This window comes from Dermacentor andersoni, chromosome 9 (genome assembly GCF_023375885.2).
Source record: "Dermacentor andersoni chromosome 9, qqDerAnde1_hic_scaffold, whole genome shotgun sequence".
NCBI lineage: Eukaryota > Metazoa > Arthropoda > Arachnida > Ixodida > Ixodidae > Dermacentor > Dermacentor andersoni.
The window spans coordinates 102,292,591-102,313,725 of NC_092822.1; the positions used below are offsets into that span (position 1 = coordinate 102,292,591).

Here is a 21,135-nt window from a genome sequence, read left to right on the forward strand (position 1 = left end):
GGGAATTCTGCGCGAATGGATGAATTGAGAAAAGAGCACGTGCCCTCAAGTGGCTGTTGTTGAGGCACTAGGGAATCTTCAGGGAAGGTGCTTCATTGTCTGCTTCACTTGCAGCCACTTGCCTCGCCTTACTGGAGTCGACCCTTTCTGCTACCATCTTAGCTAACTGTAGCACAACAGACGTAAGCGTGGCCAAAGGGGCCACAAAATATTGTGTGGACACCGCTCTGCACAGTCTGTCAGTGTGCTGAGTGCACCCGTGCTCCGGCACCTGCTTTTTGCCTACCGGGTCTGCGCTGCAAAGTTCACGAGTCATGACCTGCTTTTAATAAATTCACAGCCAGGTCACACTGCTGAGAAGACGGTGGCACACCATCAGAACATGGAAGCTTTACATACACTACTACTTTTTTCGCCTCTCTGTATGCACAGAGTCATTCCAGTCGGAATCACATTTAAGGAGGGAAGCGGGGAAGCCTTCTTCAAAGTCTCCTTTACCAAATTTAATGAAACTGCACATTCTTGTTCAGTTATTTTTGATGATTTAAAATATGTAATTAGTTTCGTAATATGGCAATTAGTTCCAAAATTAATTAAAAATAATTTACTGTTGTTTCTGGGGAACAAAGCAGCAAAAAACTAAGGACGCAAACATTGCTCTAGGCACATCGCTAGATATCGGGAAACACCTCCAGTCACTTCCCCTACACCTAATACAAAAATAATTTGAAAAATGCCTTCACCTTTCTTCTCTTCAACACTTTAATGCTTCAGAGTGCAAGATTTTGTGGCTGTTGCCCCACTTAATTATAATAATGCTCTAAATTAAAAATTTGCATGCTCCGTACTGCTCCAATTATAAGTTATATGTGCTACAGACAGCTCCAAAAATAAGGATTTATCTGCTCCGATCTGCTCCAGAAGGACATATTGTCAGCTCCAAAAATTGCAACTAAGTGACGCTGGGCATTCCCACCCCTGTAATGTCCACACTGAACTTATGTGTGAAAAATAGTAGAGTGAATGAAAGGCTCTGCAAGAAGCCGTGGATTGAAAAAAGAAAAGGTTGCCACAACATTAAGAGACAGGAAGGCAGCGATGTGGATTACAGAGCTAATGACGGTAGCCAATGTTCTAGTTGAGCTTAACCTTTTGAGGGTAAAGTTTTTTCACCAAATGCGACGTCGCCCCCAGGGTCAAATTTTTTTATTGCAGATCTAAAATCTTCAGATTGACCTACTTAGAAAAAAAAAATTTACTGAAATTTGGTTAGTGACCATAAAATGACAAAAAATATTTTCCATAGGTAAATACGCATTGTTTATTCATGAAAACAGATGGGCTTCCATAAATACTTATAATAAGAATAAAAAAAAGTTGTTACACTGAAATAGATGTATTCTGATTCGGCACTTGAGAAATAGCCCCTGTTGGGGAAATCGCCGCTCGACTCGCAGCAAGCAACCGGCCCGCACGCCTGTAGCGTAATCGAACCGTAAATATGAGCACACACAAGAAAACTCTATGGTTGTGCACCTGTCTGAAAAACCAAACTAGTCGGAAACCTGCACTAATCCTTCGGTCCGTCGCTAATGAGGGGAGGTCAGCTTTTGCGAGCCAAGTGCAGAGAAAAGGAAGGCTGGCATGGCAGCATCTTTTGTATATACCGGTGCCCACCTGTGAACAGATGTAATCACACCTCTGTGAGCAACACATGAGCGAGCATTTAGCAGTGACCCTTTGAGAGATTAGAAGCCCAATAGACATCAGTGTTAAGGAGCAAATGAACGGAAACAGCCTGTGACATGAAACTAAACCTGCTGCACGCCCTCGCATGCGTGTAAACATCAGTGTAAAAAAAAGCCATGGAATGAAAACCAACAGACTGCGGAGAAAACAAAAATTCATTGTATCCAGACAGGTTGGCAGGAAGCACTTGCTGGGCAACAAATAGTTGAGAAATTGGTGCGTTTTTCAAATGTACAGAGGGCGCCATAAATATACGACACGACCATTTGGGACTTGTTTGCAGCGCCTTATTTTTACTGCATAGACCCTCAAGGGTTAAGAGGAAGTAATGGAGTTTGGCATGTAATGCATTGGGCAGATAACCATTGATAACCCTGCGAGGGTTACAAAACTACAGCTGCAGAAAGGGTTCCAAGAAATGGGAAGCACAGCAGAGAATGGCAGAGAATTGGGTGGTGCAATAGGATTAGTAAACTTGCAGGCAAGGCTGGAGTTCAGTTCGTGGGCACAAACCAGGGATAATTGGCGGTTGCAGGGAGAGGCCTTCCTCCTACAGTGGACATAAATAGTTCTGTTGTAGTTGGTGAATGCCCTTCGGGGCACCGTTTTTTCATTGTCACTTCACTGATCATCTGGATGGTCATAATTCACGGTGTGTCTAACTGGGCTGCAATGTTTCTGTGTCCTGTTGTTCTTGCAGGCTCTTTGAGCTGCCATTCCCACCTCAGGCAGCAGCTGGCGAGGACTCGTGACCTGGCAGGCCTCCACAAATGCAAATGATCATTGTTGGCATGTGGCCTTAAGTGGTATTGCAGTAGCATGTTATCACATCTGTTACCTGCCTGCGGCAGTATTAAGAACTGTGCCCTTCAATGCATTTTGTTGATGTTACATTGAAGTGCAGATATGTAAATGTACAGATTCGTGGACCATCCTGCAATGCATGATTATATGTGCGGTAATCCGTAATTTTACGTAAAGTCGACTTGAGATCACTATTGTGCATTGACCTTATTAAGGTGGTTGCTTTATCTCAGATCCAACTTCCTGTTGAAGCACATGGAAAATGTAGAGATACTATATTTAGGACAACCATTGAGGCTAATTGCATGAACTGTGTTCAAAGTGCAGAATTTTCGTGACAGGTGGTAGCACAATTTTGATTTTGTGCCTTTAAAGGGCCCCTCACCAGGTCTGGGCATTTTGAGCTGACAAGCACAGAGCATACAATGCACAAGGACACATCATGTGTCCTTGTGCACAGCGGGAAAAATTGTGCACTGCCCAAACGAGACAACAGCTCGCGCGCAACGCTGTCAGTGGAAGTGTGTAACACCGGGAAAAAAAAAGCGAGGAGAAAAAAAAACGGCCTGTGACGTATGCTTCACATGATCCTTGAGGTCTGGTATGGGAGAATGCAGGGAAGGAATTTTGCTTGCGAAGGCTAGACAGGTCGAGTGGAGAAAGCTTCTCGCTTGGCAGTGGAGCCTGCCTGCTGAAATCATGGGTTCGCAGCACTGAAATGTTTATATCCCGGCTATTAATGAACCGATCTGAAAATTTTTTGTGGCCGAACACTCCCTAGAGGACATATAACAACTTGCAGCATGTGACCAAAATTTGCTATGGGGCCTGGTGAGGGGCCCTTAAGTATTTAGAAATTAAGGAAAATTTAAAACTTCTAAATTAGAAAAGCTTAGAAAACTGTCTCTCGTTTACCTAGTGAGAGTTGTATGTTTTTTGGAGTGGCTCTTCCGCTGTTGATGGAGGAGATAAATCACATGGGGAAGATTACCTAGGGAGAGTGTTTCTGCATATTTCCAACTACATATTGGAATTAGGCCTAATTAAGCCTGATGTAAAGCCTTGTCTTGCACCACTGTGGCTGTGTTGGAAAAGATGCTTGTGTTTGGTTGTGTACCTATTTGTAGTCTCCTTCATTAATTTTCCTTCAATGTAATGTTGCTGTCTATTTGAATTAAAGCATTCCTACATGAAAACAATACAATACATTGTTTAATGATAGTGTTGATTGATTTATTGATTGTCCAGAAACTTTTAAGTGCATTAAGTAAACGTAGAGTGCTCAGTGCCACGAGATCCTGATTGTGTTCTCAAAGTAACTGCCGCAATTGTCGATTTCCTGCACTACTTATTTTGCTGGAATCCCCGGAAACAGTTGAATGAGAGTGCATGCAAGTTAAATGAGCTCATTTTTGCATTTCAAAAACAAACGTTGGCATATTAGGGGCTGCTTTTTCTAGTGACTGTGCTTTTGTATTCTGGCTGGCCAATCATTAGGGGAAATTGTTGTTTTTTTATATAATAATCTCGCCTGCAACACACGAATAACAAAATTATGATAAGTGATCAAGCCATTTACACTGTCCTTTGTTATGGTAACCAAAATAAAGCCTGTCACTTTCTCTCTCTTCTTTTTTCTGTTGATGTGATTAGTCTAATGTTCGTAAAATTGATGATGGTTTCTCGTTTTGTCAGGAAGCATTGTTTTCAGCACTGAGCAACCAAGTATATAAGGATTGCTTGAGCATCTATAACAAATCAAATGCATTAAATTAGGTCATGCCTAGGTATTCGCATGTTATTGTTATCCTAGTAGGCCAGCGGCAATGGAATCGTGATGAATCGTTGATTGATAGAGGTGTGGAAAGCTTGTGAATCGTTGTTTTTGTAAACCATTGAGTGTTCAAATCCTGTCAACAATTGTGCAATCATTTATTCTTGTGCTGTCATATGCCGTGGCTAATGTAAAGTTTTACCTGAAGTGAATTAACGTTGGCCACAAGAAATCGCAAGGGTCATTGTTTGACGACGCATGTTAGTGGTGGCTCCTGCAGGCAGGGGTTCGCATTTTTTCTTCAAGGTTGCTCAGAGAAGAGTTAGAAAAATGGAAAGATGTATGAATGAAACTTTATTTGTGCAGCTCCCGCATGGTTGAAGAAGCAGTCATGTGGTGCAGAGAAGCTGCCACTAAGGCATGAATAGACGAAAGTTGGTGATGGCAGCACTGCTGCAACACCATATTTTGACACTTTCATTGATAACCAATGCCCGGGCGGCTACTTCCGAAGCGACTCTCTTGCTTTCATCTCCTGCGGCCGATTCAGACGATGACCCTTTTGTTTTGTTTTTTCATATTTTTTACTCATTCAAGATTTTCAGATTGATTTGTAACGGCAGACAGCTGTGTGCAGTGAAGGATCCTGTGCAAGGTGATGTCTCTATGCATACAGTGGGATATTTGTGTTTGCTGAGAAAGAATCAAACTTGCGAAGCTTGTGTGTGGTTCAGTTCATAATAAAGTGGTTCACAAGTGTTCCAGATAAAGCAGCTAAATTCATTGCTGGTGTCACAAGAAGCCTGCCCCCTATATGCGTGTGGCTCTCTCTCTCAGCCTCAGTTCACTTTGCTCACAGGATGGCAGACTTTCACAAGACTCCGCTCCCTAAGGAAGCATGTGTAGTAGCTGTAGTGGGAACTAAAGAATGACGACAAAGAAGCTGCACTGTTGTGCCAGTGCCTTGGCGAAAAGGTATTCCTATTTAAAATATAGATGGTAAGTATTCTTGTTGAAATGTTGGTATCAATTCAAGGCTTCCCTAGTTGTCTTCCTCGAGCTCCGTCAATGTCACTTATGAGTGTATTTGTATGCACCACGGGAGAGTATCTTTTTTCAGTGCAGACCTCGGCCCGTATTCTGAAACGTTCGCCTTCCGCGAAACTATCGCCTTGGCCACGCTTCCGCAATCTGGAATAGTTGTATGTACCTGGTGCTCATATTTTCAAAGCACTTGGTAGAGGGATTGTCTGGGAAACTAAAAAAGTATCTTCAGGGCATCTGTCACCTCTTTACATATCACTTTGTGGTGCTCGTTATGTTGCACGAGTCGTATCACGAGGTAGCATTGGCACCAGGTGGTATCGGCAACATCACTTTATTGCCATCACAAAAAACACACAGAATGGGGGAAACAGGCTATCGCAAGTATTCATATACAGTTAACCCTCAATATAATGGAGTTCCTTGCGTGCTAGAGATTGAGGCGCCATTGTTGACTGACCCTTGCACGCTTTAACTCGCACATACTGTACAGCATACAGCATGTGGCAACAATATTGCCCCTGGACTTTATACGGAACATCATGGCGATGCCGACGGCAGAAATGCACTTTGAGTGTCCATATGATTGATGTCACAATAAAAACAGATTGAAATAGCTTTACATTATATTAGCCCTGGGTTGATCACGGCTCTCTGGCTCTGCGGTGATGTATTGTGACTGAGAATTTGTTACCGCGTCGATTGGACGGCTTAATTTGAGAACATTTTCCACGGTCATCATGAGTGTTGGCGTGGGAATATATAGTTCGATCCTAGTGCCACTGATGTTCTAGGCTTTACAGGAAAGCATGTGCTGTGCCGCCTCTCGACACACTCTTCCATATTCAGGACAAAACACGGGGAACGCGGGAGATGGAAGTTCAAGACGATGAGCAAGACGGGAACAAGGTGAATGCAGGAGCCAACGTTTCGACAAGTGGACTTGTCTTCTTCAAGCCGACGTACGCTTTCCTCACCACAGTATATATATAGGTGGGGTTCCTCTAAAGGGGAGAGGGTGTGAGGCGGGAGGGTGTGGAAATGAGGGGAGGTGTGTTAGCGTGTCGAATCGAGAATAAAGGAAGGCCAAAGCCAGGGCCACTCCCCCCCCCCCATCCCCGGTCTGTCTCCCCTTTAGAAGAAGCCCACCTATATATACTGTGGCGAGGAAAGCGTACGTTGCCTTGAAGAAGACAAGTCCACTTGTCGAAACGTTGGCTCCTGCATTCACCTTGTTCACGTTTTGCTCATAGTCTTCCATATTCTAGTATGCTATAGCTACAAAGTGCACTTCTGCTAGGTGCTTCATCTTGGTTTCATCGCGGTTTTGAAGTGTGCTGCCATATTTAATTTACCATTATTCCACCAAAATTCACATTGACCTGCTCCAAACAGCTTAAAAATTAAATTTTATCTGCTCCAAATTGCTCTAAAATAAAATTTAGACTGCTCCAAGCTGCTCCAAAACGCAATTTTACTTGCTCCAAAAATTTTGCCAAAATTTCATTGGGCAGTCACACCCCTGAATGAAGTGTTTAAGTTTTCATAACCTCTTGTCCATTGGAACACCATGTATTTAGAACCTCAATATAACGAAATGCGTTTGTATGTGATTTCAAAACAGCGAAATTTCACTGCCGCCGCAAAGGAATGCCGAGACAATAAATGGAAACTTCCAGGAAAACACGGTCAAATGATTGAATTACGAGTGGCTGCTTGCAAATGCACATCTGAAGTCGCGCGCTGCGCAACAAGAGCGGGACCACCGAAGTGGAACTGCATCATGTTCCGTATAAAGTCCCAAGTGCGATAAGATCCTATCGCACCCTGCACACTGTGCTTTAGGTGCGAAGGTGAGACGCAATATGATTGCTCCACGAGTGGCGCCTTCCCGCCCAAGCAAAAGAGGGGAGCGAGCTCGCGGTAACGCGATCAAGAACGCGCCAGGGGGAGGTGGAGTGTAGAATTAAGTGGCTTCTTTGTGGTACGTTGGCGGGCAATCACTGTCGGAGGAAGCTTGGCACTGAAACTTCGATGCGCACTACTAAAGAGCTGTTGAAGTTTCCGCATGACGCAGAACTAGACGAGTGGATCTAGCAGTGCCACTGTCTAATGTACATAAGCACTCGCCACTTCTTTCATCATCATCCATCCCAGTACTTTCATTCTCCTTTCCTCTTCGCCAGTGCCGAGTAGCAAACTAAAGCGCACTAACCAAGGTCGACCTGTCTTTCCTATAAATAAAATTTATCGATCTAACACATGTCGCCGGAAGTGCGAGAGCTCGGTCGTCCCCTTGAGCCTGCGGGTGACGTGCAGTACTGGTGCGGTGAATGACCGCGACAGTGCTTGAAGATGAATTCCATGAATTCGTAAAAAAGACGCGGCCTCTGTCACTCAGCCACTCTCTGCTGAGTGACGGTGTACGAAGCGCTGCAAGACTAAACACGTCGCATCACCCGAAGAAGCGCTGCGCAGAGCTGTGCTACTATGGTCGCCGTAGCACAGCGATGGGGCTCTTGCATTGCCCAGGGGGCGCTGCGAAAAAGGTGCTGAAAAGCGCCCTCTGTCCTAAAATGGGTCGTACCAAGCTCGGTCGTCTGCTTCAGAAAGCACGTTTACAATATGGACCCGCCACTTTCGGTTGTGTTGTATCACGGCTTGCAGCGAATATAGGGCGCCGAAGATTTTTTTCAGGAGTGGCACGCTGCGTAAAGGCAAGAAATTATGCAGTGCCGAATACGTGTATGCTGTTCAAGAATTAAGCGGCGAGGTTTTAGCGCGGTGTCAATCGCAAGTGAAGCGAGTCGCGTACGAAGTGGAACTTCAGGTAATTAGGTTTGCACGCTGCTAGATTCAGGCGCACAAACGCGAGGAAATGCTTTCTATAAATGAATCCACAGCAGCGATAAGCCGGCATCATGTGTACGGAACTGCTCGAGCGCACGACGGTACGCGCGGCGACGGCAGCGGTCTTTCAGCATGCCGCGACGTACGAACTGCTCGAGCGCACGATCGTACGCGCCGCGACGGCAGCGGTCTTTCGACATGCCGCGAAACGGCGGGCCTCCTGCAATCTTTGTTGACTGCATGCCGCTAAACAAGTAGTTATGCCTGCATTGTAGTAGCGGCCATCTGTCCCTTTTAGTAACTGGTAATAACTGATGCAATGCATATGAGCTCGCACGTACGTGCGAATCGCGGTGCAGCGCGAGCTCGTGCGCTGCTCGCTTGATGTAGCTTTTAATGACAACGCTCGAAAATCGATCTGCTGTAATCAATACTATCTTGCTGCGCTGCCTCAACATGCTGGCTTGAGGTCAAGTATGAGCACATTCAACCTCTCTAACCTGTGCTGCTCGTAGTGGGGTAGTGAATTGTCACCGAATCAGCCCGGCCATTTGTGGTCATTTGCACACACCTGGGTACTTCATCACTTCGCACCGGTCGAATTGTTAATTGTCGCTGTGGCCGCGTTTCGAATCGTGAACAACCAGCCATGCCTGCTGCTATGTCGGTCTGCCGTCGGGACTGTAGGTGCAAAAGACCGAATTTTAGAACGCAGATCTATAATCAAGCAAGCTTCAAGACAGGTGAAGCAGTCAGCATGGCGCGAAGTTTCGCTTACCCAGCGCGACGAACTGCAGTTATACAGCGCGCCCTACGCTCCGCTTCGTGAGGCCTTGAAGGGAAACGATAGAATCGGATGTCGGGATTCAGGGCTTCTTGTTCATGGCAGCCCACGACGCAGCAGTATCGACGGTGACGCTTTTTCGGTGCTGAGCTAGGTCCCTCCGGATTGGCGTCGCCGATTCCTTCTGCTTCCAGCATTACGTCCCACGGCACACGGAGAGTCCGTTTTCGTTAAACTATAGGCTGCGACCAGCTCGCAGCGTGGTCGACTAGGTCTGTGAGAAGTGACGAGCCTTTTCGCACTTGCAACAGGGCAGAAAAAAGTGCGAATCGACGCAAAACTCGGCCTAGAAACATGCTTCGCCACAGCCAGGGCTCAATCATAGAATAAAGAACAAACTTAGAGAAGGGAAACTGTACCTTCCGCCGTGGTTCGAAAATAAGCAGCGGCAGCGCATGGAACTTACTTTGGGGGACGCCAGATGACGTTGCTCAAACCGGAAGCGGAAGTGCACATTTTTTTTTTTAGAGCAAAATTCAATATGGCCGTTTTGTGCCGGTCGCGTACGCTGGTACGCGCCGTGCTTGCCCTGCAGGCTATGCGGCATGCCTCAATGCCTTCGCTGCCGCGTAGGTGGTGCGTTCAAATTGCCAAGAGCCTCTACTGACGCCCATACAAACAAGCCACAAGTGAGTGAACAGAACGCGCGACTTTATTGGCAGAAGACAAGCAGTGTACATTCTCGTGCAATAGCAGAAATAAAGTTTGCATGTCGAGATACGCTGGAATCATTGACGCGAGCTCGTAAACGGCTCACCGTCGTCGTCGCACGTGGTGGTCAGGCTAACGAGCAACAACCAGCAGCGGAAACATATTGGACAGAGTGTGCCACTTGTTTGCAGCGACAGTCGCCGTTAAAAATGCCCAAATTGCATTGCGAAGCAATCGGGAGACGCAGGCATCTGCTACCGCAGCCTACACAGCGACATGGGCTACCCCAGATTTTAGCCATTCACTCCTTTCCAACCTGCACGTTTCTTTTCTTTCGGGGGCCGCTAATGTGTGGCTCACACTTGCTGTCTCACATTGTCTCACTATGGACAAGTCGCTTTCGTGGGCATCGCCTCCATCAGCTACTTTTGCGGGCCTTTCCAACCATCTGGCTATCAACTTCATACGCATCGGACTATGTAAGCACGTATGCTGGTCTCCGTTCATGCCTAATCGCGGCCGAGAAAGGCCAGAGGCACAATATGCCCATTGCTGCAGCAGGAAAGCGCGAACGGGGAGCACGAATCACGGTGCATGAAAATTGGGAGTCTATGTCGCTGTGCAGGCTGCAGGAGCGAATGCTTACTTCGAGAGGCTGCTTCCCAGTGCAACCGACCAGGCCGCAATATTCTAAAAACATAACACTGCGACCATAACCAAGTGACATAACAGCAAAATTAAACAGCAATCAGTCACCGCATGAGGTTCAGACAATACATTATACATTGGCGACGAACCATATGGCAACAGTGAGCATTCACATACACGGGTCTATTAGGGTACATTGAGCTGCCTACCTACAGGCGTAGTGCCTGCCTTCGTCGCATGTGGTGGTCTACTAACGAGCAACAACCAGCAGCAGAAACAGATTGGACAGAGTGTCCCACCTGTTTGCAGCGACAGTCGCTGTTAAAGATGAGCAACTTGCAGTGCAAAGCAATCAAGCGACGCAGGCACCTGCTGCCGCAGCCTACACAGCGACATGGACTACCCATCATTTTAGCATTGACTCCTTTCCAGCCTGCATGTTTTTCTTTTGGAGGCCACTAATGTGTGGCTCACACTTGGTGTCCCACATTGTCTCAATATGGACAAGTCGCTTTCGTGGGCATCACCTTCATCAGCCACTTTTACGGGCCTTTCCACCCAACTTCATACACGTCCGACCATGTAAGCACTTATGCTGGTCTCCGTTCATGCCTAATCGCGGCCGAGAAAGGCCAGAGGCACAATTTGCCCATGGCTGCAGCAGGAAAGGGTGAACGGGGAGCACGAATCACGGTGTGCGTAAATTGGGAGTCTATGTCGCTGTGCAGACTGCAGGATCAAATGCTTACTACGAGAGGCTGCTTCCCAGTGCAACCGACCAGGCCGCAATATTCGAAAAACATAAAACTGCGACCGTAACCAAGTGGCATAACAGCAAGATTAAACAGCAATCAGTCACCGCATGAGGTTCAGACAATACATTATACATTGGCTACGAACAATCTTACGGCATAATGCTTGCCTTTGTCACATGTGGTGGTCTGGTAACGAGCGACAACCTGCGGTACAAACAGATTGGACAGAGTCTCGCACCTGTTTGAACCAACAGTTGCCGTTGAAGATGAGCAACTTCCATTGCGAAGCAATCAGGTGACGCAGGCATCTGCTGCCGCAACCAACACAGCGACATGGACTACCCGGCATTTTAGCGTTAACTCCTTTCCAACGTGCACATTTATTTTCTTTCGGGGGCTGCTATGTGTGGCTCACACTTTGTCGCAATGTGGACAAGTCGCTTTTGTGGGCATCACCTTCGGCAGCCATTCTTGCGGGCCTTTCCACCCATACGGCTATGAACTTCATACACTTCGAACCATGTGAGCACATATGCTGGTCTCCGTTTTGAGCAAATCATGGCCGAGGTAAGCCACAAGCACAATTTGCCCATTACTGCAGCAGGCCAGAACGAACGGGGCGCACCAGTTACGGTGTGTGTATACTGGGAGTCTATGTCGCTTTGCGGACTGCAGGAGCAAATGCTTACCTCGAGGGACTGCTTACCAATGCAACTGACCAGGCCCCCACATCTGAGAAACGTAACACAGTTACCACAGCCAAGTGTGGCAGCAAAACCAGATTCTGCAATCAATCACTTCACTGTAGCTTGCACAAAGACCCAGGCTATCAAGGAAGAGGAGCAATCATCAACGAGACTAGGAATATGGAAAATGAGAAAGCTTGCATTCAAAAGAGAAGCCACTCTGCTCTGCAAGCATTGAAGGCTAAAAACATCAAGAAAAGTAAAATGGTGCATAGCACATGTGCATAGGTTAATGCAAGACGCATGCCGATGCTGCATTAGCTATTTCAGGAGAGGAATTGCGCATGACAACATAAACTAGAAGATACTGCTACAGATATGTTAGGCTGCTAGACAGTGACTGGTATTAAGTATCAGCGAAGAATCGGTTGACCTTTATATTTGGATGAGGATGAATGACCTCTAACAAAAATGGGCAATGAGAAAGCTTGCATTTATAGAAGAAAAATTACACTTGCCACAAACGGAATTAACATGGCTAGGAAGCTGATTAAGGGCAAACTGATGGAACTCAATCTTTTGGCCAGCGTCGTCCGTGCTTGGTCAGATGTTGCAGGTGCACCTGAAGACGAAGAATTTCTAGAAAGTCCTTTTTGAGTTACCTGGATGACTCAACCAAATGTCCGTGCTGGTGGAATGGTGGCTGAAGCTCTTTTCAGTCTTGACACAGTCCTCTGCAGACTTGATATCTCATTCATATTCTTCTGCATGTGCTTCTTTGTTCTTGGTGTAAAAGCCTTGCAAATTCGGCTCCAGCCCCTTCCTGTTGGCGCAGATAGGAGCTCCTGTGATGACCAAGATGTGCTTGGCATAGACTCTGTTGGGGCAAAACGGTGACACATGAGATACAGCACAGATTAGCCAAATTTATGTGTGTTTTATATGTTCGAACCAATTATACTGAACCATAAATATGAACAAACATTCATATCTGCTCCAAACAGCAAGCCAATACAGCATATATCAAACATATTTATTTCTGAACCATGTGTTGTTTACCTTGTAGTAGTAGCCAATGTCCACACAATGACCTTGTTGTAGCAGGCAGCAGCTTCTGTTTAGTGCGTGGAGTGTGTTGCTTTATACTGGTGCCGTCTTCATTACTGCATGTCTGGAACAGAAATTTTGACTGAATCAGAAATTGAAAAAGCAAAGTTTTAAAATGCAAAAAGGTGTGACATATATGTTGTAATGATTTGCGACTACAGAACACATGCAAATGTACACTGTCTGTTCTAGGGTGCTTAAGCAGCATGTTAAATAAATATTGCTATTGTCCATAAAATTGATGTCTGCCTAACTACAATGCATGTCAACAGCGCAAGTACTATTAAGATCACAAATGAGAACATTTGTGGGTTCATTTATACACTAGAGGTGATCACACTGCTAGTTCCACAAGCAAATGCATGAAAGTCATGAAGCTATTAGAACTGATGCATTATTTTTCTGCACGAACGTGATGCACCGCTTCACTACTGCAAAAATAAATGCCCTACGGCAAACCAATCTGAACAGCAAGAACACTTGGAACCAGCAAGTACGAAATATGGGTGAATTATCAGGCTTGCAACTGTTTAATACATTAAATTCTGTACTTTCACTTCATTTTACCAAAGGATTATTCGGTTTTGTGGACGAAAGACGTTGCCGGCCGACTCGAAAAAAATGTTTAATATGTATATTGATAAGGCTACTCAGTCACCTACAACCACGGCTACAATAACATGAAAAATGAGACGCGCGTTCCGATATCGCTCTTTCTTTCCTGGTTGTGTGTGTAAACCAAACGACAGCCTCGCAAGTAAAGGTTTATTTAGGAAACAGCAACTGAGATCCTCACTGCCCATATGTAATGCAGGATCTAGTTCGTTAACTTGTGCCCGCCTGGAAGGTAATGACACGGATATTATATAACGATTCAAGCAGCGGTGTTAAACGACTCACCGTTATTGCCGTTGTCAGCCGCAGCAAAATCCAGCTCCCGTTTCGATGCAGACCTGTTCCGAATGGCTCACGACCGAAACCCATCTGCCGAGCTTACATGTCCGCTTGCAAACACGTAACTTCACCCCAAGTTAAATAACGCGAGACATCGAAGCGCAAGAAACTAGTTTTAGAAACAAAGCAGTCTTGAGTGTACGAACGAATGAATCCGTGCCGCCGTGCACTCGGAAATACCGGTAAAAATTTTAAATCCAGGCCAGAGGTCACGTGAAAGATCGATGATGCTGAACGCTATTTGCGTTTATAATGGCGAAGAAACAATAAACTTACTAACAAAGAGCACAATATCTAATTAGCAATGATAATTTTGCCCTGTTTTTATGTAAAAGAAAATGCTTCGGTAATTGTAAGAGAAAGTTTGTAAGATAAAATTGCGCTTATTACGACGCCTCTACCGGGAAATGTTGGAACTAACGAACGAATCCCGAAAGTGATGCTACTACGTCGGCTTTGTTAGCAGCGGCGCGCGGTCGATTTTTTCGCCCTCTGTGGCCATTTGTTGAACTTGAGAGTGTGCTACCCCTGGCTCAATACGACCCAAGCTGGTACGACCCAGACGTCGTTTCCCGCGCCGCCACCAGGCGCCGCTACTATACCTCAAACTCCAGCGCAAGACGCCCATTGCCATCCAATATGCTCGGAGGGGACCCATAAACTCTCGTGGGCGGTGGTCGAAGGCACGTACCGGGAAGCGTATTTCCAACTGCTCGTAGGTACAACGGGGCGTGGAACTTGCGGAGACGACGGACGTTTGCGCGCATGCGCGAGTGAGAGCGGGTGCGAGAGAGGAAATGTGGGGAGTTTTGATTCTTGAAAATACGACTCTGCCTAGGTACTACGGAGGAGTCCCTTGGGGCGCGGTGTATGCGCTTGTCCCTAGGCGCGCCGTGCCGGCAGAAGTCGCGGGGCGCGGTTGTGCTGAACTTAGCATCGCAAGTTGGCGGCTCGACGCAATCATATTTAATCGATCATGTTTTTACTAATGAAAACAACGTGTCATTATTTCGCATTATTGGCGGCGCCTCCAGGACACCAAAGCGGCAACGGGGATATCAAAGCTAGAAGCCGGACTGGTCCGTGGGTTGGGGCTCGCAGAGGCCTGCGCGTGCCAGGGGAGTATAAGATCGGCTGTCCGCTATCGCGGACAGCCAATGTTTTATGCGAACACCCCCAGGCACGCTTCGGCCTCTGCGGCCCCAACCCACGGGCCGCCCGGCTTCCAGCTTTGATCCCCCCGCTACCGCTTGGGTGCCCCGGAGATCCTGCGCCGCCTGCTTTAATATAACCTCAGGTGCTCTCCTGAGGCCTCCGTTTGCCGGTTACATGTGCCCTCCTGGAGCAGTGCTTGTAAAGAATCCGATCTATCGTCGCGACGAAAAATTCGACCCGCGACTTATAAAACACCAGTCAGAACATTGTCCCTTCAGACACAGCGATCACCAAGCGGCGTCCGCGCCCACTGCCTCACCGCGCGGGCAGCCAGCGGCGGAGCGTATAAACCAACTCGACCGAACTCCGCAATGCCGGCATGTCAGGGGACAAACGAATACAACGCAATCTAAGACCTCCTCCATAGTGCCTAGGCTGAGTCATATATTCAAGGACCAAAAGCCCCCACATTTTCTCTCTCGCGCCCGCTCTTACTCGCGCCTGCGCAGAAACGTCGAGCTCCGTCAAAAGTGGCACGCCCCGTTGTACCTACGAGCAATTCTAAATACGCTACCGGGAAGAGCAAATGCCACAGTGGAGCAACCGAACTATGGGAATGATTGTTGGTGTCGGAATAAACGCGTCACTGACAACGCCCTCGGAGTAGCAAACGCAAATCTCGAAGGCCATACTTTTGCTCTCAGCATTCGCCGGTAAAGACTGCAGATCCGGACACACATTGACTCCACGTTTTGAGGACCACCTAGTCTTCCGGTACACAGGCAAGCGTGGCAGAAAAACACGACTTAACGAGCTAACTGGTATGCTACTTACTTGATAGCTCACGTGTGGGCGCGATGCATAACAAATATTTCATGCCTACCACTCTGCTAGGCCTTGTGCGTGTAGGATCGGCCACACTAATATCTTCCCACCCAGCAATTCGCGAAAAATGCAGAAATAGCAGCGACTAAGAAGTTAAATAATCTTACTCTTTTCTCAACATCAGTAACGTAACAGACTCGTGTAACACATCTTGTATTCCGGTGCCAATAACAGCAGCGCGCTACGCTGACAGGCAGTCCTGGTAGGCGTCCGGGGACTTGTACTTTTCCTCGAAGAACTTGAGTGTCTTCTTCACTGTGGTCAGCATTGGAAACTTTCCCATTCCACAGTGGTCGGCGGCATCCGAAAACTCAAGTCCCACCGCCGTGAGTCCGTACTTCAGTGTGGTTGCGTTCTTCCGGCTAAGGCAGAGCTTTAGAAATAAAACAGAAGAAGCTAGTAAAAACACATATGACTTGACATAACAATTGCAAGGTACATATGCATATTGACTGGCGCTTATAAGTAAATAGTCTGATGATCGGTGTCTAACTGAAGATTAATGGAAATTTGTAAAATTTAGAAACGAGCCAGAACTTGAAGAAGGCAAAAAAAAAACCAAGGGACAAATTAACAAGGCGCTTAGTTCATATAAGTATCATTTTCTAATGGCCTGCGGCCTTTCCGAATAATACGCACGTACAACATCAGGATTGGCTCCTACGTGCTTTTACTGACAATTCTACACTCTTAAACAAAATTGCACCCTTTGGGTCGTATCTTGCCACACAACGTGCGATAATCGTCGTCTGTCTTCTCCGCATTTACTTAACGCTTCTAGCCCGGCACTTCCAACCCACAAACGGCATGCGCGTTATCAGCACGAGAAAGCATTTTTGACAGGAAAGTAGCGTGCGCGGCGTTTTCAAGAAAGGAATCGCAAGCAATGCAGATGACGATTACTGTTGTGTGACAAAAAAGGGTGCACATTTGTCTAAGAGTAGCGCAGGAGCTTTTTGTAAAAACGGACCCACATCGTTAACTGCGTGCGCAAATGTCTTCGAACAGGGCAACGACGCAGCCAGCGTCATGTAGTCAATAAGTTCATATTCGACAACAACACAGGTTTGCAAAATATACGCACGCAGTACGTACTGAAAAAAGACTTCAGGCATACGCATAACGGAGTTCAGGCAAGGAAGACAAAGCGCAGTGATTAATCAATAACGACTTGGCTTCGGCAATGCTTTATCTCCTATGACCTTCCACTCTCTCAACACCCAATAAATTATATTCCATATAGTGAAGCGCCCCAACGCAGCAGCTTCAGATGTACATGCGATCGTGTACTAATGCATTATGAATTATTTTCTTTCCACGTACACTTCTGATAAGCTATGGACATATAAGGAATACTTTATTTAGCAAGTAAGGCAGCAAATTCATACACAGTTGATATAGTAGTTTGCATAGAATTTACGTAATAAGAAAGTGAGGGGACAGACTTAGTTTGATTGTATATAAAATTTATGAACACGTGTGGACACAGACAACACATTCACCGTTAATAACTAGTCTCACGTTTGGAGAGGCTGAGTAATTTTATATGCCAGCATATCTTCTTTCTCTTTTCCTGATTTATTTTATAATATTCTGCTTTTAAAGTGAGGAACCTGCTGTTGTTTCATGTATATGTACCAACTCGTGAATTTGATTTTTTTTTCTGCCATAGAAAAACAAACTGACGCGCTGTACAGCCTTATAGGCTCGGGACCCGCTGCCATGTATGCATATCTAACGGTCATTCAAGCCCCGTCTATGAGCTTTTTTCCTTAGCCTAGCCCCATGTAGGTGGAATTGTTATCGGAAAGTAACAACGAGGAACGTAACGAACGTAAGGAACGTAACGATAGCGGTACAAGATTAGAGACGTAACGCTAACGAATGATCTTCCTGCTGGTACTAAGGAAAACATGTGGAGCTGGACAAGTCATATACAGTCGCGCCCAGATTTTGCGCACTCGACGGGTAGTGATAGAAAGTTCGTGAACTCGAGAATTTAGTAAAATCGAAAGATACGAAAACTCCATGGTCAGACGGCCAATTTATTTCTCGTGAAAAAAAAAATCGGTTATCTTTACTTGCCTACGGCTTTTCAATGAGATTGCCTCGCCGCTCACGTGGTTCACCAAAGCGACGAGTCTGTTTCCTTGTTTCTTCAGCCTCAGCAAATTGATAGGAGGAGGTCGATGGCGTGCGTGACCTCGCTAGCTGTCGGCACGCGATCTACGTTTGCGTTCGTGTCGTCATCCTCTCACGCTTACTCTGCGTCGGGAAGAAGCGTCACAAGCTATCCCAATTTTCTGTTGCATTCATGTCTGGCATCATTGCTTACGTAGACGACGAAGTCCACGCCTGGCGGGATAGCGTGGCAGTCAGTCAGCGCAAGCCTTGTATTCGCGAATTCCCACGCGCGATCCCAAAGCGTGTCTTTTGCTGCGTGGAATTTTTTAGTTTCCTTTTCCGCTTTCTTTCTTTGGTGTTGCTTCGTAATAGCGAGAGGGATAGTCAATATTCCATCAAAAGATGGAATTGGTAGTTTCATTACACCTAATGGAATAACTTTGGGGAATTTGAATTTCTACGTGAAATCAAGACGATGAGCAAAACGAGAACAAGGTGAAAGCAGGAGCCAACGTTTCGACAAGTGGACTTGTCTTCTTCAAGGCGACGTATGTAGTCAAGGCGACGTATGAAGACAAGTCCACTTGTCGAAACGTTGGCTCCTGCTTTCACCTTGTTCTCGTTTTGCTCATCGTCTTCAATTTCCATCTCCCGCATTCCCCGTGTTTTCGTAAGATCAAGAAATTCATAAAATTGGATTTTGGAAAAACCTGGTTCAACTGTGATACGTAGAGCACATACCATCGGTCTTTTATGAATTTAGACAATTTGTGCCAGCTGAAAGAACACATAGTCTACATCAAGAGGCTGTTAAATTTTTTTGAGTGATGCAATTAGGAATTCGCTATTCGCATGACTTTTTTCGTTTATTCAGGCCAATGTTAAGCGACGTCTGAGTGACACTCGACGTGGTTGCTTAGTTGCTATGGTGCTGGACTGCTAAGCACGAGATCGCGGCATCGAATCCCGGACACGGCGGCCGCATTTCGATGGGGGCAAAAACACCCGTATACTTACATTTAGGCGCACGTTAAAGAACCCCCGGTGGACCAAGTTTCCGGAGTCCCCCACTACGGCGTGCCCCATAATCAGAAAGTCGTTTTGGCACGTAAAACCCCATAATTTTTTAAATGTCTGAGCGAGGGCTTATTTATTCTCCCGTAGATTTCGCTGACGTTGGCTATGTCAGTTCAACACTGGCCATTCACAACAGTCTCTAGTGGCTTCAGGATTAAAGTGACCTTGGAGAAAACGAATTCAGTGGCTCGACTCATTTGTGCTGAAGATGCTAATTACCTTGTACTGTAGTGTCTCGGGTATGTCGTAGACAAAGGTCTTGAACCCCTTGTCGTCCACGACGTACCTGCAGTTCAACAGTTCGCTCTTCTGGACATCCCCGTACTTCTGATCATTGCACACCTGCGGTCAATTTTGGCGGTTATAAAAGTGGGGCATGGCTAACCTGATCATGCAACCTTGAGCCTATGCTTAAGCTTCCAACTTAATCTTTCGATGGGATCTCAACCAATATCATCTAGCTACACCGAAAAATGTAGTATGCAAGGGATTTAAAAAGCAAGTTGTGTAAACCAGTTTTCAAAGCCATGCTTCGATAGACTTCTTATGCAGTGCAACAAGTGAACAACCGAAGGTTTCAGTTAGCCTTTCCATCAAGTGAAATTGTCATAAGTAGACGGTGGAGAATTGTTTCGTCGAAAATTACATACCAATGCACATTTTTTAATGAGTGCCGCCTTACTAATTATTGAACTGGACATTGTTAAGGAAACGAGATCATCCTAATGGGGCGACTTGAGTGTTGCGCCCATGTAGCTCAGGGGCAGCTATGTCAGACACCGCCTAGCACTTGGCTCGTCAAGCAGCTGGCTTAAATACCGGGACCATACGCCCATGCTCCCATCTTCCTTTTAAAACATGCAAGAGGCATCCGCATGGCGAGATGTTCAGGTGCTTCTATCGCCTAAGTGGCGTAGAACCACTATATGATATTTAGTAAACCATGTATACCCAACAATAGCGTTTGGACACATGTTTCTTATGCATGTGTTTCGTCGGCACATTAAATACATGGCTTGATTAGACTCGGTGAACAGCTTTTAACACATGTGAACGTGCTCATCATGGGGAACAACATTGTTACACCGGCCTAAGCGAGTTGTTCAGTATATGTACGTGCTGTTATTTGCTATGCACCGGCATTAAAGAAACAAAGGAAGGGCATGGCACTTCGGCTACGATTCATTTCTTGAGAACGCAGTGTACCTTGTTTTGTCTAAGCTGCGGCGAGATATTTGTCTTCAGATGCTCACTCTGGCGAGGCATATAGCAGCTTCGTGTTAAGTGATCTCACGAACCGACACATCGCCACATAAAGATAAAAAGACGAAAATAAGCCTATGACCACACAGCTTAAATCAAGGGCATTCGTACCATTAGCGATATCTGTTATCTGAAAGACTATATTACAAAATGAATATTACAGAATTATATTATTCTGTTTGTTACACAAGCAAAAAATATGTACGCCTTCACTTAGTTCATATTTTATTGAGAAAAGAAAAACAAGAAAAAAAGGCATCGTATTACTGTGCCTGACAGATGCGAAATAGCTCAGCGTACCTTTCGCAAGTAATACTTCATGGCATGGGGGTATCATCAGAACATTTAATAAGGTAAATAATGCTCACGTCGTTATGCTTCGTCAAGCCACCGAAGCATGAAAAAAAAAAAAGGTTCTGTATTCAACATACGTAAGCCCATGTACTCTCAAGTGCGTCTGCGTGCGTTCGGGTTCTAATCGCCAGAACATGATCGAGTCTCTGAAAGGCGTACGAAATGTGTGCTGCGAGATTTATAGTCGGTGAGTAACGGCGCCAAACTTGTGTCGCGCCGATACAGGTAAATTTGCAGCTGTCTTTGCTGAGGCACCGAAGCACAAGTGAGCCCTCGCACGAAGTTCCTCCACAACTATGCTATGAGAGCACTGGCATTAAGAAAGCGAGATATGGGTTAACACCGCACTACACATCTCTAAACGACATCACTATGTCTTGAAACCTCGCGATATAATACCTGAAACTACAA

The 21,135-nt window shown here is 46.0% G+C and overlaps 2 protein-coding genes across 2 annotated transcripts in view; one reads left to right on the top strand and one right to left on the bottom strand.

Moving 5' to 3' along the window:
• LOC126528456 (serine/threonine-protein kinase TBK1-like) overlaps positions 1–5,097 on the top strand; it is a 113,000-nt gene extending 107,903 nt beyond the window's left edge. The window contains exon 21 of the mRNA XM_050176336.3: positions 2,450–5,097. Coding sequence (XP_050032293.2) covers positions 2,450–2,501 — 52 coding nt within the window. The 3' untranslated portion in view covers positions 2,502–5,097. The remainder of the gene's footprint in view (positions 1–2,449) is intronic.
• Positions 5,098–15,858: 10,761 nt separating this feature from the next.
• The window catches only part of LOC129384001 (uncharacterized), a 43,063-nt gene continuing 37,786 nt past the window's right edge, over positions 15,859–21,135 (bottom strand). Inside the window, exons 7-8 of the mRNA XM_072284384.1 lie at positions 19,327–19,449; positions 15,859–16,279 (exon numbers count right to left, since the gene is read on the bottom strand). Coding sequence (XP_072140485.1) covers positions 16,088–16,279; positions 19,327–19,449 — 315 coding nt within the window. The 3' untranslated portion in view covers positions 15,859–16,087. The remainder of the gene's footprint in view (positions 16,280–19,326; positions 19,450–21,135) is intronic.